General features: G+C 45.5%; 1 protein-coding gene across 6 annotated transcripts in view; it reads left to right on the forward strand.

Annotated features, from left to right (window-relative positions):
- Nucleotides 1–19,300, forward strand: part of LOC120948803 (serine-rich adhesin for platelets-like) — a 188,658-nt gene that overhangs the window by 155,199 nt on the left and 14,159 nt on the right. For all 6 annotated transcript variants that reach the window (XM_040365520.2, XM_049611243.1, XM_049611244.1 and 3 more), the window contains 2 exons: nucleotides 2,881–3,344; nucleotides 17,673–17,895. In XM_040365520.2, the coding sequence (XP_040221454.2) occupies nucleotides 2,881–3,344; nucleotides 17,673–17,895 (687 nt within the window). The remainder of the gene's footprint in view (nucleotides 1–2,880; nucleotides 3,345–17,672; nucleotides 17,896–19,300) is intronic.

Below are 19,300 nucleotides of genomic sequence, written 5' to 3' on the forward strand. Positions count from 1 at the left end.
CCACTGTCCTGATACCTTCCCTTTCCCCCGGCAGGTTGGCAGCAAATCGATCAAACGGATGAGCAACAACCGGAAAGTTTTGATCCTTGCGAGGCGAGCCAACTATGGGACACTAATTAGCTTAAATTGATATGCGCGCATGATGCACGCAAACGAGCGGGCGAGCGCGCGCGCGCACGCACGTGAATGATTATTCTAATCATGGGCGCTTGCGGTACGCGACGGTCATAGAGAGCAACAAAAAAAAAGATCGCAACGAGAATAGCAAATGGAAATTATTCTACCGTGCCTGTGACATTGTGCTACTGGAGTTGTTGTTTTTGTTTGTGTGTGTTTTTTTTTTCATCGATTGATATTGTCACAATTCGAACCATACTGCTTGCGGTAGCTGAGCGAAGAGCCAACCGGTGACGGTGGTTTGGAGGTTTTAGCTTTTGTGCTGTGGTTCATTTTCATAATTTTTGCACCCGATGATTGATTTTGGCTTACCGTCGGTTTGGCACGCACGCCCGACTGTTTCCTTCGGTGATAGTTATTATAATGTTATGCACGAAACTGTATTTCCATATCAGCCAGAGGGGCGGAAGACACAATCTATTTGAGGTTCTTTTTTTACCGGAGCGCACCCGCAATTGCAATTGCAATTAAATAATGATTTTGTTTTAATTATTGTACGCTTTTCAATTTCCCCGCGCACGCTCCGTTATTGATTGTGAGACGTATAAAATTAGGGTTTTGATTGTGCAATTACTGCACGCTGCAGATATGCTTTCGTACAAAGAGAAACGCACCAAATCCTAAGGGGGAAAACACAGCCCACGAATTGGTTGCGGAGTTGTGTGCATTACATTAAACTGTTTTCACATTTACCTTGCAACGTCCAAGGAATGGAGCCAATGAAAAGAATATACATTTCAGTATTACTGTGCTTCGTATCAATTACATTTACCATGTTTAATCCAATCTCTCGAGCGCTGTTTTGCTTTTATTGTATTCTTGACGCACTGTCAGTGAGCCATATCGATGTCAGAAATTCACTCAAAACTCACTTACAAGCGCGGTAATGATGATCGTTTGCAATGTAACGGCTGATGATTCGCACCGACGCAGGAAACAGCTCCGTGGGTGGGACTACGATAATTCCCACCCATGCTGTATTTACATTTCCATCAGGCCACAGAGCGCACAGAGTGCTGTTTCTCCATTCCTGAGTGGAAATGATTTAAAATGCTTATAATCAAGCCCCATTTTGATGCCGAAACGCATTAAGCCCCATCGTTCTCACTGAGCCACGGGAACGGGTACCGTATGATTAAGATACACGCACGATAAGCCGCTTTTCCTCACCCACAACACACACACTCTCATGAATGACAGACGTTTCGATGCGGCAAAGTGGATTGATTCGTTTGCAACGAAATTTGCCCGCCTGTAAAGTGCATTTTAATCAACGGCGCGCACAGAATGCTCAACCAATTGAATGCGAAATAAATTGGAATTGATTTTTACATTTAAAAAATATTCACACAGATAAAAACAAAATGAGAGAGAGAATGATAGTTGAAATTAAGCCCACTACGGTGTCTCCCTCGGTAACAGGATATGCAGAAAAATAAACTCACTCCACTCCGGGTAGACTCTGGGTGGATCGGGGGAAACAGTTTTACTGCTCCATATGTACCGAAATTGAATTACACCCATTTACGTCGCGCTCGATACGCAACTATCGATCAAATGTTTTGCCCGTAGCGACGAGTGCGTTCATTTAGCTAAATTAATTTGGCCAAATTTGGCCAGCTCACATCCTTGCCACTCCCCACCTCACAAGCAGTAGAAAAATGAGTTGTGTCATGGTTGAATTTGGTGGCTGTGCAAAAACAATCCCTCTCTTTCTCTCTCTCTCTCTCTCTCTCTCTCTCTCTCTCGATCTCTCTCTCTCTCTCGCTCTCTCTGTGTAATTTAAAGCTCACTGGCTTACAGCGTACCAGTTAGTGGCGGAGATAAGTCGAAGCGAGGCCGAATAAGTGATTACATTTTACATTTTCACTTTGCACGGGTTTCCAAAATGCACTTTGGCAGAGGACCAGCTTGACCTGGGAGCGATGCTGCCGTACCCCGGTATCATAAATCAGTAAATTTTGAATTTGAATCCCGGCTGGATGGCTGGCATGCAAAGCTTAGCGAATTGGAAGTAAATTCAATTTATTGCAAAAAAAAGCCAGCCAGATCAAGTTGTAACACGACAAAATTGATACTGAGTTTTTTTTCATTTTCTCGTATTATTTAAGCTGAAGTTCACTATTGAAATCAATTTGACGTTTTTTGTTGTGAATATTGAAACCAATTGCAATGGCAGTAAGGTTTCCATTTGACCAAAACGAAGTGTAGACAAAGTAGGAATTGCACAGCTAACTTTAGTCGTTCTTCTACTACCCTTCTCTAGCTATAACCTTCTCTATTATGACAATGTTTGGTATGATATGAAACGCATGATGTCATTAACATTTTGGCTAACTAGCAGATCATGAAACATTTCAAAAGGAGAGGCTAGCTAAGGGTAGAAAAGTGGTGGAAAAATTATAATATTTTTGAAGTAATTTCGTAAGCAAAAAATCATTTTCCTCCATCATGTTCAAGTGAAAATGATGTATAAATTTTACTCACACAGTTGAGCCAGCTAATACCGGATGTAAACATTAAAAATTAAACATTAAACTTCATCGAACAGTTTGAAATGTGTTGTTCTATGGATTAATGAACTCTGATCAGCTTTTTTCATGTCTGAAATAAATTGATTTTCACCCATTGTACGGACCTGATTACTTTGCCAAAAACCAAATAATCATTTCCTTCTTTCTATTTCTTTCTTTTGCTTCACAGTAAACGCAGCACAACGAGACGCGATACCAAAGCAGCAGCATACCGCATCAACGAAAGACAGCAGTAGTCAGGCAGGACAACCGGGCAACTTGCTAACCGGCAGCAGTAGCAGTAGCAGCGGCAGCGGCAGCAGCAGTAGCAGTAGTAGTAGCATTAGCAGTAGCTCTAGTGTAAGCAGCAGCACAAGCACAAGCAGTGCTGGCAGTAGTGGCAGTAGCAGCAGCAGCAGCAGCATAAGCACCACCAGCAGTAGCAGTAGCAGCGGAAGTGCTGCAACAGTTGGTGCTAGCAGCAGCGGCAGCAGCAGCAGCAGCAGGCCAACAAACGTCGAGACGACGGCCCAGCCCACGGAGCAGTCGCGCGTGGGGCCGTACTTTGACGTGGCCGCCTCGAAGAACGTTACGGCGCTGCTGGGCAAAACGGCGTATCTCAACTGTCGGGTTAAAAATCTCGGCAACAAGACGGTAAGTCCGCCACCACCTTCCCGATCGCTCGTCTTTTTTCAGTTTAATTAAATTCCCACTAAACTGTACGTACTGCAAAGGCTCGGCACCAGCCAGCCCAGAAAGGCAAACCAACAGACAACATGCAAAACTTCTGCATCCGTCAAGGGACGATGTTTGGGGCAAGAATTTGGACAGCAACTCATTCCCGTTCCACTGTTCTTTGTTCATCGCCAATAAAGAAGCCACATATCGGCTCACGGAAAAAAGGAAACACACAGATAAAAAGTTCCAACCTTCAGCTCTCGGCCAGGCCGTTGCATGCGCTCTCTGCAAGATGATGGTTCCGTCGGTACATTTTGCGCACACTGAAGGATTGAATCGAGCTCGAAGCCTTTCAATCACTTGCACAGTGAACGTGCATGAGCAAATTGAATTTTCATTCTCATTGCGTAATGCATCCGTTGGAACGGGTTGCTTTTGAGAAGGTTTGTTGCAATGGTAGCAAAGAATCCACATAACAAGCCCGTTCAGTGGTCGTTGGATTTTTCCAAGCTTGGCTTATTTCCTTTACGTTTATTGTTGGAAAAATCTTTGGCTCTAGCTTGAAAAACTCAAAACCCCTCCAATCCGTCTCCGAGCGTTGATAATTGGATTTCAAAGATACACCTGAAGCACATATTCACTACAACCCCGAATAGCTGGAGCTCCCAACGATGGTTAAACGCACTTTAACTAATTGCAGTTAGAATCAAAGGCTTTCAATGGCCTGTGTAAAGCGCAAGCTTTTAACAACTCCAGGCTCCACCGTCTAATTCGTTGCGATTCGTCTGCCTTAACTCAATAGCTTCATACAACGGTCTAATCCATATCGATCAGTGTGCATCAAATGGCAAGAGCAACAGACAGAGATCGCCAAAAAACCCCAACGAACAAGCGCACGTGTTCCGTACAGCATTGTGCATAGCGCTTTTAACGCAACGGCCAGTGCGGTCTGCGCGATACCAGCGTTCCACCGTTCTTTCATGCCATTCAAGTGTTTCACTCATGGCAGCTTTGGTTGCAATGGAAAATTCATGTTCCTCTCGGCTAATGTGTTGGAGGTTCAGAAATAAAACACGTACACACACACAAAGCTTCATCGCATTGCCCAAATGCTTAAGTGCATGCTGGCACCACGAGATCTCCCGAGCGATACCGCCCGTCGATTACCGCAGCGATGAAGCCAATCGGTGAAGGATTCCGTTACGTTGTGCAAGATGGACCGGAGAGTGAACCGAATGAAACCGGCCAAACAGCAACAACAAGAGCCGGAAAAAACGTGTTAAACCCTCACACAACTTCGGTACATCATCACGCGAATGCATTTAGCTGCTCGCATTCGGCTGGCATTGCACACCGGACCGGCGGGCTGCTCTACCAGTAACGCCTGATGTGCGCAGCCAAATGGCTGATCGCGCCCAAAATAGCAGTACAGAGCCCGGGCGGCCCTGTCGGATCGATTTGCATTTGAACAATTCGATTCCTGATCGAAACCCGTTGCCTACATCTGACGGTTAGACAGTTACTTACTAGGACTAGATGCGACGGAAGAAAAAGAAAATCCACGATGATATCCATTCGGAGTACGAACGAGCGTGCACGTTCTGTTGAACAACACAGCACAGCGATGGTTTGGCAGCTGCATCCGTGCTGCATGTTTTTCGGCACGGCAGGGCATGTTCATGCCAATTGTTGTAGAACATTAGCGTGGAACGGGAGGACAAGTAGACGAAAAAAAAAAAACCAAACATGAATACGAAAAGCAACGTATTGAGTTTGGGAAAACGAAAAAAATGGTTCTGCAACTCTTTTCACAAACGGACAATCGCAGACCGTCAGTGGCGAACGAGCAAGCGAAAAGCTGCAGCTAGGTTGCTTAAAGTAGAAAATACACATATGCACCCAGAGATACAGTTTCAGCAGAGCTGTGCTTGGGTAGGTTCCTTTTGTGCGGTCTCTAGAAACAATTGAGGGCGCTTAAACTCATTGCCGACCGGCATTGCAACGACGTTCCGCCGCTTGTCAGCTACTCGGCAACACGCAAAGCAAACAGACGTGCGCGATTGCATAAAAAAGGTGCCAAGCGCTTCGAGCTACCGCAGATACTTCCCTGTTTCCACATATGAATGTGTGGCTGATTTTTTTTAAGCTTTGGGTTAAAAAGGACGAAAAAACACCCTGGCCATGATCGAAGAACTAGCCAGAAACCGTTTGACAAACGTTCGACATGTTTCAATGCAGTTCGGTTTCGATGCAAAACGGTCCGCCTGCCTTGTGGCAGAGCGACCGGAACGAATGTGAGCAGATGAGTTTTGTGTTCTATTGATTTCTACCCAATTTCATGGCATCTGCCCCATGGTTGCAAATTATTTTTCAAAAGAAATTACGCCCTTCAAAGGATCATCTCTTGCGGTGCGGTCAAAACGCAGAATTACTTTGTTAGCAGACAACAATGGAAGTTTTGAGTCGCAGTATTCACAAGGAATTGGTAATTACTACGAATTATTTTTCAACACGGTGTTGATTTGCATTAAAAATGAATATATACAATTTACACTAGTTTTATGAAATCAATTCCAACTTAAAAGGATGGCGACTTAATTGTTCATGCAGTCATCCGATTTATTAAGCGTCTTTATTATTTTTAAGTATTATTGTTGCTTTGTACATACAAACTTTAATAACTTTTGGTCCAGATGAGTAGTTCATCAATTGTGCTAGAATATTCTTACGCCCAGGTGGCTCAGTTCCAGATTGAACCTCCTCATAGCTTTCTTTTGGTCATTAACACGAAGTAAAAAAGCCCATAATATTTAACCAGTAATCTAAACCAATCGGCAATATGATAAAACATATGCTACTTATTTAGTTACCCAGCGCCAGCCCACCAGAGTCTGGCGAGCTTGATACGCTGCACGACATTGAGGTCGCCGTACATCTCGTATAGCTCGTCGTTATAACGGTTCTTCCATTGTCCTTCCACGTATACAGGACCAAGAATCCTTCTGCGCATCTTCCTCTCGAACGCGGCTATGAGGGTTTCATCAGATTCGGAAAATGAACATGTATCAGAGTCGTATATGAGTACCGGTCCAATATAGGTGCTATATAGTCGCAGCTTCGTTCGTCGCGACAAGTTCTTTGAGGTGAACTACTTGCTCTGGCTGTAGAATAACTGGTTGGCAGCCAGTATCCTTGCGCGCAACTCAGCCTCCATGCTTTAGTCGTTACTGACCTTTGATCGAAGATAAGTGAATTCCGTGACGACTTCAAAGAGCATTCCCTATCTGTACGTCACGCCTACGTAGGTTTAATATCCGAGGTTCGTTGTCGCCTGCTCGATCCCTCGGTAAGGTTATGCTACATAGGAGAGCGGCAGACCAATGAAGTCTATATGCGTATATGCGTATGCCAGAGTCTGGGTTAAGATAGAAGATATATAGAAGATGGTTCCCCAAGTGTCCACTCTCGAGTCCCGGATGGCCCTCTCTAGCGCCAAGTTAAATAGCAGACAGACACGCCCGTCCCCATGATGTAGTCCTTTGATGGTAGAAAAAGGCCCTGAGATTTTTTCATTCACCTTCACCTGGCAAGTTGGACGTTGGTCATAGTCATTCTAACTAACTTTATCAGTTTAGTCGGAATTTCAAAAGAGCTCATACCCTCGTACAGTTTTTCCCTGACTATGCTATCATATACGACATTGAAGTCAATGAAGACAATAAAACAAAAACCTGGACGAAATAGATTTTGCACCTGGAAACGTTTGTTGATCTCACCTCGTGTATCTCTACAGTAAACATTAACTCCAAACAATGTGATGAATGTTTCTGATGCAAACAGAAACACAACCTATCGATGGAAGTACAGACAACGTTATTTTAAGCGGACATACTTACACTTCGACGGCAAAAACGAACTCTCGTCAGTGTGTCTACTGAAGTTTTTGGAAGTAGATCAAACAAACAAAAAACTTATTGAAAGTTATCTGCCATGTATCTTGTATCTACCACACAACAGCTAATAACATATTGTAAATAAAGTTTCACAAAGTCCTTACCGCAACCACCGGTCTTGTGTTACATTTACAACCGCATGCGTTACTTAAGATGCAAAGAACACGGCTTCGTGTTCAAACCCGGTTCCAAACGTCCCGAAACGTATCGGATTATCCTTAGCAACTCGGTACAAAGTTTTCGCCAATCAATCAACACAAGTGAACTGCACCAGCAGTCTCCTGCCAGCGCGTCAACACTCTGACGTCAGCTCAAACTGATCCCATCCAAACGAGCTTTTTATTGAACCACCGTCTTGGGTGCTGTTGGACTGCCTATTGTTATCCAATATCCTGTACTGCCCTTTTTTTTCTGCAGTGAGTTTTCCGGTAATTAACGACACCCTCGCCAGAGCGTTTCTCATTATGTTTGCTCAGCTGCTGCCCTGCCGTCGATTTTGGTGGGTCCCGACCTCGGTGGTGACGAGGAGCCGTTTCCGGTCTCGTACAATATACCGCAACGAAACCGTATGCCCGCTGCACCCGTTGGTAACTCCGGCAAACCATTGCGCTGGCAGTGCTGTGGCGTTCAGCTTTTAAGCAAACTGCAAGAGAGAAACTTTTCACTATCCTCACACACACACACACACATACACCCAGAGAAAAAGGCAAAGTGAGGAAAAAAGTACTTCCTATCTCACGGTCTCCGCTTCCACAAGCGAGCGAAATGGGAAGTGAACTATGAATTGGACACCATCATCATTGTTAGAACTTTGTCTTTTATAAGGCAAATTGGGAAAGCCAAAAAAAGGGACCATGAACTTGCTCCACCTCTCTCGCTCTCTTGCTCCATCCACAGCTCAAGCAAAGCGCACCACAAGGCGCCGGGATTGAATGGGTTCTTCTGCTTTCGCATCTTTTCTTATCCCTCTCAGGCGCAGGCAAACCAGGGCCCGCCCCAAGCATCCCTGTGTTTGGTTGAGGTTGCTTTGGTCTGGTTATGCTGAAAGGTTTCCAAGACCCGGTGTGGCTCATGTAGCTTCCCGTACATCTGCTTGTTTTGTGGGGCGTACGTGGGGGGAAGGAAGTCGATAAAAGCCATCCACCGCATTCTGTGGCAAAGCGGGCGATTCCCTTTTTTCGTACTATAAGCCTCGTAGACCGTTAAACTTTACGGGTTTTGCTTCTTTTTTTTTAATATTGCGCGGCAAACCCGGACAACACACTGCACCCGTCTTAGTGCAGCATAATTAAGAGGATCTTTAAACTTTTTTTTGTTTTTGGAAGGCACAAACATCACCAAACGGCGTTGATGCGGGACCGACCGAGAGCTGCGAAATGGTGTGCCGAATGGTTGAATAGTTTTATTTCCCAGTCAGCTTTACCGAGGCGGGGTGGTTGCTTCCTTTTCGATAGCTCTGCTCTTCTTCGGTGAGGCCATTTCGCGTTCACCAGATGGCATAAAACGTCTGTAAGCGTACGAGCGTCTCGGCTAAGTTAGTTCATAAAAGTTTGGTTCAGTTTTTTTTTGCCCTTCCCCGCCGAGACAAGGGTGCTCAATTGCCCCTGGGGCTAAATAGGTAACATTCATGCTGCAAAATGCCACTTGCCAAGTGTATTGCCTATCGTCTTATATGAAACGCCAGCCGCTCATTAGTCGCAATGGGACCGAACCGAAGATACCGTGGCACCCAAAACTTATCCGCTCTAGGCATCTGTCCGGCTTGAACACATGCACACACTCACACACACACTCGGGACCGGGTGTGACGATTGAATCGGCTTACCAGCAGCAGGCAGGAGAGCGCCAAAACGTGGGTTTAATGTTCAACCTTTCACCGTCGGTCCTTTGCTGTGCTTTTGCAGCTTAAAAAGGTACGCACGCTGTGCAATCCTATCAACAAATTTTACCAGCCAAAACCTGTCGCCTACCGGTACCGGTAGGGGTCGGTCGGTCGGACAAGTCAAAACTCACTAGCACACACACACACACACCAAATGTCGGTGTCGGTGCAGGCAATGAAAATGTCCCCACCGTCCAGCAGGAAAAGGTTCGCCTGTCAAGCAAAAGGGGGTCGAAGGGACACACCAAAATTCGTTACTGCATTAGACAGCAAGTCCATTTATCGTTCGGGCAGAAATGACACTGCTCTTCTGCTTGCTGCTGCTCATTTTTTTTTCTGCCCACTACTCCATTCTCATCGTGTCTTCCTTGTATGTAGCAACCACCCCTTTTTACGGCAGTGTACTCGGTGGCTGCCTTTCGACCTGTGACGCCACCCGTACCATCGAACGGCGGAGGTAAGGAGAACTCGATAAAAGCATAAATCTAAGTGAGTTACTTCGACGAACCGGAAGGGGTTAGTGGTTCAATTTTTCCTCCGAGCAAACACCGGCGCTAGACAGGGGACAGTGACCGACTGGGCCGCAAGCATGGATCCACCCGACCCACACGGTGGGCAATGGCAGTGCCGGAAAGCTGAGCGTTTTTTTTTTTTTTTTGTGTGCGAATCTCCAACGGCACACAGCAACAGCGTGAGCAAACGAAAGGAAAGAAAGAAAAAAACAATACCCAGAAATTGTACTTGCATGATGTTCATTCTTCATCGCTACCGCCCATCCATTTTCTTCGGTTTTCCATCAAACACCATCATTGGCTGGTGGCCTTTTTTTTGCTTCGTTTGTTTTGTTTTCTTTTGTAAGAACCAAACGGAAGGCAGTGAAAAGCTGCTGGCGTAAAACAAACAGGATGACTTGTGAGGAGCCCGTACCAGCACCGGACCAGCCACTGTTCGTGTGTGTGTGTGTGCTTATGCTTACGTGTTTACCGAAAGCTCGGTGCCGAATTTCTTCCTCCCGTCGGTTTCTTTGCCGTTTATGATTTTTATTCATTCCGTTCATTTCGTCCAGTTTTCGCTCGCACATGAATAAAACATGTCCCGGGGCTAGCGTTAGCCCGTGCAAGTGGCCTGCACAGTGACGTGATTCATGCACGATGGCGGTCAAAACACAACGAACAGAAGAGGGAGAGAGAGAGCGAGAGAGAGGGAGTGAGAGGAACGGCAGATCCGCTTAGCACGGGCGCGAAACACCGCCCGGCCAATAAAAGTGATGAGAAACTGAAGAGGCAACCCGACCCGAAGAGACCGGACCAGCAGAACACGTCAACACAGAGCGTTTTTTTTCTTCTTCTTCGTTTTTAACCTCCTCTCCGGAAGCAATTTTATCTAGCGCCAACGGATGGGTGGTTGGTGAAGCGGACGATATGCACCGGAAGACGAACGTTGAACTAAACCCACTCCCACGAGTGAAGGAAATGTGTATGAAAATATTTATGCAAACTTCATGCATCGTCTCGTTGGGCTCTGGTGAGCGGAGGGACCGTGAGCGGAATGTGAGCGGTCTCATGTGGCACAAGAAAAAAAAATACGACGGTGCTGCTGGTGAATTGCTCGCTAAGAACTGTTTAAGGGCAGCAGTAGTTAGTAAGTTCTTTAAAAAATGACATTTTGAGTGCTATTATAAATCGATTGTACTATCTAATTTGGCTCGGTTACCGGACTAGGCAACGGTATATTTCCACTAGCAGACTCTGAGATTCACAACAAAGACACTTAAGGAGCTGAATTTGATTCCATACTGATACTGGTTCTGAGCTCGATCCAGCACCAGTTCTGAAACTTATTCTGAGTATATTACGATGCTGGAACTGATCAGAACTATGTTCCGGTCTTGGAACTGTCCTAGACCCATTTTGCATCTATCCTGTGAATGGCCAGATTATCTCTGAAATTGGCCATGTACCTTCACAGGTTCTGTGGTGGTCTAGGAATCAAGGTCTTAAAAACTCAAGGACTGGTTTTCACTATACACAGATACAAAAATTTAGAGAAAATCGAATAGTTATCCTCTAAACACAAAGAGAAATCAAGTCAAAATGACAAAAAAAAAATCATCCATTCACCCGTTCCGGCGCTCGTACAGTAAACTTTTCCCGGCATTTCCCAACTGTTGTACCTTCACCGAAAAATGCTCTAGTTCGTTCGGCGCTTTTCATAGCGGACACTTGCACACAAACATACTAAAAAGGCTAACGGCCAAGCAAAGCAAACAATCTGCCTGATTAGGTATTTTTTCAACCCAAACTTCCCCCTCCGCCGATGAATCAGCTAATCAAGCGAATGGTGAACCAGTGCCGACCACCAATCTTCTGCACTCTCCAGTCGTGCTGGGCCAAGGTGGGCCAAGAACCCGGTTGTAGAAAATCAATAAAAGTGAAGGACTGTGAATTGCCTTTTTTGCTTGCCATTTTCAAGTCATATACTTCATTCGAAGCTATAACGCTTGCGATGGCACTAAAAAGACACGTAGTCGGGTTGTCGTGCTTAGGAATGGAAAGCAAAAAAAGCGTAAAAAAGTTCAATAAAAAGTCTTGAATTCATTTGATTTAGTTTTATCTTAAAGTGTCGGATGCTGGAAGCAGAATGAAATGAAATTCTTCCCAGTCGTTGTTAGAAAATCATGACACATTCAGAATAAAAACAGTAAATAGATCGTAACGTGATAAAGTTCCTATCGCCCACATCGCTTCCAGCGTAATTTTGCACCATTTCAATCAATTTAGCTGACTATTTTTGTACACCTCAGCCAGGTGTCAGCGCACGGTACAAAACACGGTTGCAGTTTCTCCTGTGAATGACCGGCGACAGAGCGTCATCATTCTGCCACGAAACGGTTCTCGCCGTTGTCGGCCACATTCGCTCCGTAAGGTTGCCGGGAAAAATGTGCTCATCACTCTCGGGGCAGGGTGCTGCTAAGCGTGAACAAACGTGCCAATATGCTGCTCTACTCCAATCGGTTTGCGGGGACGATGCCCTCCAGCTGGAAGGGTGGGTTGGAAATTTAATTACACTCTTCGGGATGGTGTACAGCAGCAACAGCAGCAACAGCATCATCATCCAGCGACACCAAAAGTACTCGCCCATCCTTCATGCGCCACGCCACGAGTACGGAGTAACTTTTTTAATAGAAAAACTCAAACTGATTCCCATTAATATTAAACGAGACAGACTATTACTTCATTGATTTTTTATAGAAGTGACTCCGGGTGGTTCACACTGCGACTGCCACACATCGTCATCGAGCGCATCGCCGCACCGGGCTTTAGCCGCTGGCTGTCGCCCGAGCGATCGCTGAATCGTCTCGTTAAGTACGCCATTCATCTGCTTCATCTTAGGGTTGGCTGGCTCTGGAACTGGCTGCCACACGTCGTCGTAGTCCATAATGGGACATTATTGGAGGGTGCGCAAAAACGAGCGGACCAACTCGCTCGGGCTTCGTGCACCGCCCACCTACTCGATGTTTGACAACAAAATTAAAACCCCGCACAGAGGAGGAGCAGACGGAAAAACGGGGGACAAAAAACACAAGACGAACAAACATGTGTTCACGACCCACCGAAACGTCGGTACGGTAAACTTGAGCCACACTGCTTTGGTTCCCGCTTACACACACACACACCCACACAAACTCTCTTCCCTAAGAAGGAACGGGCGGACTAAACTTTCGTCAACCGGTCTATCGTTCCTGGTGGAGTACTCCTTCTAACCACGAACCTGACGATATGCACCCCCTTTAGCAGCCACTGGTCGGTAGTGGTTTTGTTAGAAAAGTCAATCAATATATTCGATTATGTTGTCTCATGCATTATTCAAACATAACGAGGCAGGCAAAGCGGGACACTACCCCACGGTCGACGGCCGGCAGCTCTGCAGCCTGCACGACAACTGCTGCTGCTGCCAGCAGGACCGTCTGAGCCAGCCGCCTGGTCGCATGGTTTACAGGATTAGATACACCGTTTATTTATGATGATGCAAACTGCGAGAAAAGGCTAATGATAATCACTGCTCGGCATTTCAGTGCGGCATAAATCCAGCTGCCGATTTGCTGCTGGATATTTATGCTGAGGTGGGGCCCGTAATTGTTTCGCTTGTTTGAGGGTGATGTTTCCGATGATCCATCGTGATTTGCTTTGCGGTAGGAAACCATTTGTCTGGGCTTTGTTTCGTTAATTTTAATCGATTTTGTGTGTGTGTGTGCATTCTGTCCGATGCTTTGGAAATAACTGGGGACATTTTGATTGTAAGATTAGTTTACGAGTCGCGAAGCTATCTAGGCCGGTTTTGGCTTAACAATTCAGGGGAAAATGAAACATTTACTGCCTTTTCTTCAGTGTTTGAACTTGTTTCTCTTCTTCTTAATCAAAATTAAAAAAAAAATAGTATTTTTTAGCTTTTTTAAATATATCTTTTGAACGTTAAACTATTACTGCTGAACCTGATAAAACTGTTACCAGTAACAAAATTATAATTATTTACATGATGCGTAACATCACAGCACCAAATCACATACCTTCAGGCGTTTAACAGGGCATGCAAAAAGAAACTGTTTACCTTAATCAAACATTGAATGCTCCTCACTTCCCCCAATTGCCTAGAGCCAGGGGTGGAAAATTGTTTTGTTTGGTTATTTCTTCTTTGACACATAACATAATTAATTCAATAACGTTTTTATTTGTTTTTTGTTTATCAGCTTATGCAATAAAACGTATCTTTTCCCGTGAGATATTCCGCCCCAGGGTTTCGCCCTGTGCATTCGCGTGACCAGTCAAGCGCGCTTCGATATTCACTTTTCCAACCAACCGGATATTAATAGTTTCACGTGCGTCCTGACTACATCCGCACATTTACAACCGAACAAAACCGACAACAAAAAACAATCTCCAAAAGGCTAGGGTCAGAAGTGAAACACAATGGGTTAGGCAAAAGCCATTGTAAAAACATGTCCACTCAAAGGCACAAAAAATGGAACACAAGCTTCGCTTCCACAAACTATCTGCCCGCTGGTCGCGTATTATGCCCATGAAATCTCTCATCCCCATAGCAACACACAAAACACACGTTACGTTCCACATCCGATCGGCCAACGTGAGACAATTCTCGTTTCGATGAGGTCCACCGATTGTTTGTTTTTTCTCTCTCTCTCTCTCTCACGCTCTTTTTCATTTTCGCGTTTTGCATAACAACGCACACGCTCGGAAAAGCAGTGCGAGACGAGTAGAAAAATTCATGGATAATTTATTCCTGCTGCATACAAGCAATAAATATATTTTATTTTATTTATTTTCCAACGTTTTTATGTTTTTTCATCGTGCTTTTCTGTTTGTGTGCTTTTTTCCACTTGTAATTTAGATGTCGTTGAGCTTTTGTTCGTGCCACTGTTTTGCAAGTGTGTGTATGTGTGTGTGTGCGCTGCTTGCATGCATGTCCAATCCACCCGGAAAATCGCTCCCCATCGGTCTACATCGGCGCACAACCATTTTCACGGTACAAGGACACTGCCGCTAGATTGTCTCATCGCAAATTGGTTCAGTTACGTCAGCCGGCAAGTTACAGCGAACCGAGGAGCGGCCCAGTTTCGGGCCGACCGGAAATGAATTCTGCGGGTGGGGGGGGGCGGGTGGTTGCAATCCGGCCGCTGGTCTGTGGCAGGGATGGAACATTTTACGACCACTTGAATTCACGCGCCACAGATGAGCTTTCGTTCGCTTGGCTTCGACCGTGTAGAGTGCGGACGATATTCGGTGAAGAGGATGTACACAGCAAAAACCTACACACACACACACACACACACACGCACCCTCAATAAAACAACATAATACTAGTGACTCTTTACGGACCGACAAACCGACCGGGTCTAATGAAAAACAAACCCATGCGGAAGGTTGCACACGTTTGGAAATGCACCAATGTATGCTAAATTCATTACACAAGGGTTGATAAATCGAACGTTCAGCAAGACGATGGCAACATTTTAGAAACATCACACTCAGTTAATGATAAATGCAAAGCAAACGAACCCTTAAAAGAATCAATTTCAAGCTACTTTCGTCACAAAAACAGCCAAAATATGTCTCCCCTCAAGAAATCGTTTGCGTGTGGCAACAACAGTCACTACCGACCGCTCTGTACCCGTGCATAGGAAAGACAAATATGCTCAAAAAATGGTATAATTCACCACCAACGAGCACCACTTTGATGAGCGTTCCAGTTTGATCAAACATGTATGAATCAATTAAAACCACCCGTAGGCTTGCGTGACCCAACGGACATGTGTCCAGTGGCGTATAATCAACCGTTTTGAGCAAAAGACAGGTTTTGCTTCATTTCTTTCACGTTTTTGTCTGCCGTTGTGGGACGGCTTTGTGTGTGTGTGTGGAATGATACACTGCTCCCTTCGACCGTTGCCACGCACGTCCCTTCGCTGGTGACTCCAACCATTCTTGAGACGTTCGCGAGGGTGCGTGTGATGTTCTGGCGCGACCCAGCGCGTGCCCATGATTTGTGTGATGGTCTAATCTGCTTCGCTTAAGTGCTGAAGTGACGTGTTCCGACGCTGAGTGCAGCGCGATAGCGTGCCGGTTGCGGTACGCCCAAATAATACTGTGGCGGTGTTGTAGCTGGGGCTGTGAGAGCTAATAAATTTTCACACCCGACGTGGCACGAAATTGGTCCGTCCGAATGGTAGGCTAAGATAAATTGATTGTTTAAGCAGCGGTTTTACTACCAGGCGCCTCCATTGGCACCGGCGCATTAAATGACATATTAAATGTAGATGATTTTTTGTTGTGCTTGTTGTCATGTGTTGATATGCTCCAGTTAAGCTAAGCTAAGGATATTTATTTTAATGAACTATTATCAGTTCTCTAGCGAAATATTCCTTTATTACAAGTAAAAAGCTGTTTGACAATTGTTTCATCACTTTCTAGCTTAAAGTTGCAGAGTCATCTTTTGGGCCAAAAAAACCCCTCCCACTATCATGTGTCTTATGGGATCATAAGTCAAGTAAGTGCAAGTGTGCGACAAACCAAAACGTGACCCGAACAGGCGTCAGGCGTGCTGCAACGGTTAGCAGCCACCAGTAGACCAGACAGGCGGACAGGATTTCATGCCATAAATTCCCTAGCCCTGCAACCGGAATGACATTCGCCAGATGCTCTCCGGCTCTCAGCTAGTGTCTCTGCCAGAGGACACAACTAATTGATTTCATTATTCATGACATCGAACATTGTACTGCGCACTGTTCACTGCACTGTTCTTCTTCGATTACGTGTAGTGTGCTCGTGTGCATCTGGGACGTCTCTTCTGGGGGTTTTGGCAGCCGCTGCAATGGCATTTTTAACCCACAGAGAGATGTTTGCATTATCGCGCAAGGATTGCACTGTTGGCATATAGTTCCCACCCATTTCAGTTCCAACCCCGCTCAACAAACCTTATTTCCTTGTTTTGCTCTTTCACGCTAGCATTGCAATGCTGCATTACAAAAACGTGTAAGGAGCAGGAGCTTTCAATGAAGCAAAGCTTTATAGATGTATAATAACCAACAAAGCGACAATTTTTAATAGAATTTAAAAAAAAAGTACTTTCAACAACATGCAAGTAATTCCACATCACGCCAACAGTGCATCGTACCATACTCGGACAGCAGGGGGCCTTGGTATTGGTGCAATAAATAGCATCGTGCTTAAAACCAAAATGGAACCCATCTGCCGTTCGCCACAGCACTTGCACAATACTATTTGATGCAGTTTTCATGCAATGACGTCGGTTGCACTGTCGGACCCCATGGTTAAACATTCCATTCGATGGACAGCAAACCACAAACCGCACTGACAAGCCAATCGGAAAATGAAAAGATGGCCAGATAGTCTCACGGCTAGCTGATACGGATGGACGTGCTGCCAAATGTCTGCAGCCTGCCCCCCTTGCTGACCCTCTGCTGACCCTTGGTGCTACTAAAATGATAAAGTTCAACAATGTTACCGCCTGTTGCTTAGCAAACAAGCCCGACCTGTCAAAACCGGAGCCTCCGGGTAGAGGCAACGCTTCCGAATGCAATGGTTCCGGTGCCTATGCCAAGAAGCTAACCAACGGTTTGATAGATGAGTTTCGTAAAGCATCGTGTTCGATAAACAAAGAGAGAGAGAAAGGCAATACAACAAATAGGACTGCTTCAAGGGTAGATAGAGCAATACCACTCTAAGAGCGAGAAATGATCCTCATAAGATCCTAATATGTATTGGGAACTGGTAGAAAATCTGCTAATACAGTAGTCTAGATAACCATAGTTGTACGAGCTTCAAATTGAAAATCATTTTTACTATCAGTTCCATAACTTTACATGCCTTACTACCAATATAATAACCAATTGCCTTTCTGCTCACTGACCGCTGCATCCTTTTCCCTCCTTTACAGATGTTGCTGCAGGTGTCTTGGGTCCGTCACCGGGACATCCATCTGCTGACGGTCGGCCGCTACACGTACACTTCCGATCAGCGGTTCCGGGCGATACACCATCCGCACACGGAAGACTGGAGCCTGCAGATCAAGTACCCGCAGCATCGCGACTCCGGCATCTACGAGTGTCAGATATCGACGACACCTCACATGAGCCATTTTGTGCACCTGAACGTAATCGGTAAGCATCGGTCGCCTACCGCCCAACCGAGTAGTTGGGTAAAACTTGCACTACCCTCCACCCGATCGCCGGAAATCGCACGCGTTGCGGATGATGCATGCCACAAATTTCAACACAAATTCCAACTCGTGACGTCGTCGGCAAAATCGTCTGCAAGGGTGGTGCAGGTGCATCTGCTACGCAAGCTCAACCATGGCAATCCCCGAACGGAACCGCCACTGGACGCTCCTGGAGCGCTGGGGCGGTTGGCTGAGCAATTTCTAAATTAATTTTAATTCCCAAACGCTTTGACCGCATCGTAAAATCGTACCAACGAAACCTTTGGCACGCTTCAGCTGGCAGGCAAAATTCACTGCCGACACGTTTACTGGGAACAAGATTGCACGCGAAGGCATGCGAACCGGCCAAGGGAAGGGCATTGGGATGCCAGCAGCTTTGCAAAATGTAGCACCACATGGCACTCGGGGAATTCAGCTGTGAGAGAGGGAGGGGGCCTTTGCCTGCAGGGGTTACTCGTAGCACAACCAAGGCAAGATTTGTAGCTCCTGGTACATGAAAATGACGTTACGACAATGTATGCCTCTCTTTTTCTCTCTCTCTCTCATTTTCCTTTGGTTTGATGGTAGAAAATAATTTAAGCTTTTGCTGATGAGCTTTTAAAGCACAGTTGGTACGGGTGTGTATAATAATATAATTTTAGCTGAAGTATACATTTGCTAAAAGTTGATATTGTAAAACAGCTTCAAGCAAACCCTTTGTAATAACAGAACTACTGCAAGAACAACGAACAACATAAGTATTTGCTCAGTTATGTTGAAGCGCCATTCGAAATAGAACCTTTGAACCCTGGACTACCGAATTCTACCTTGCATAAAAAGCATTAAAAATGCAAGCAACGCACATGCAACCATTTTGTAATCCAATCCCCCTTATTAAACCCTTCTATTACCGTCTCTATGCGACAACGCAAGCCAGCAACTTTGGTCGGGCTCCATTTGTTTGTACAGCCAATTCGATACGTATATGCAGTGCTTGTGCTTTTTTGGCTATTTCAGCCGCCTAGTAACGCGTTGCTAAATGCAACGCATGGAAATGGATTAAATGAACGGAAAAACGGTCCAATAATTTAGTACGTCTCTGCCGATGCGGACACCACTTGAGCAGGAAGAGCTGATGCTGCATTGCTGTATTCAAGCGAGCGAAGCTTTCCCTCTGCATCTTTTGCAACAGTTCAAGCTTCGTCCGACAACGTCATAGACTCGCTCTTTACCGACTGTAAACAGTGCCATTACATAATCATTCCGTTTCATTTGGAAAGAGTCGTTCCCATGTTTCGCCTGATTACAAACACTGAACCATTGCAATCGATCCGTTAGGTGAAATCGAATGGTTGGCGGAACACTAC

This window comes from Anopheles coluzzii, chromosome 2 (genome assembly GCF_943734685.1).
Source record: "Anopheles coluzzii chromosome 2, AcolN3, whole genome shotgun sequence".
NCBI lineage: Eukaryota > Metazoa > Arthropoda > Insecta > Diptera > Culicidae > Anopheles > Anopheles coluzzii.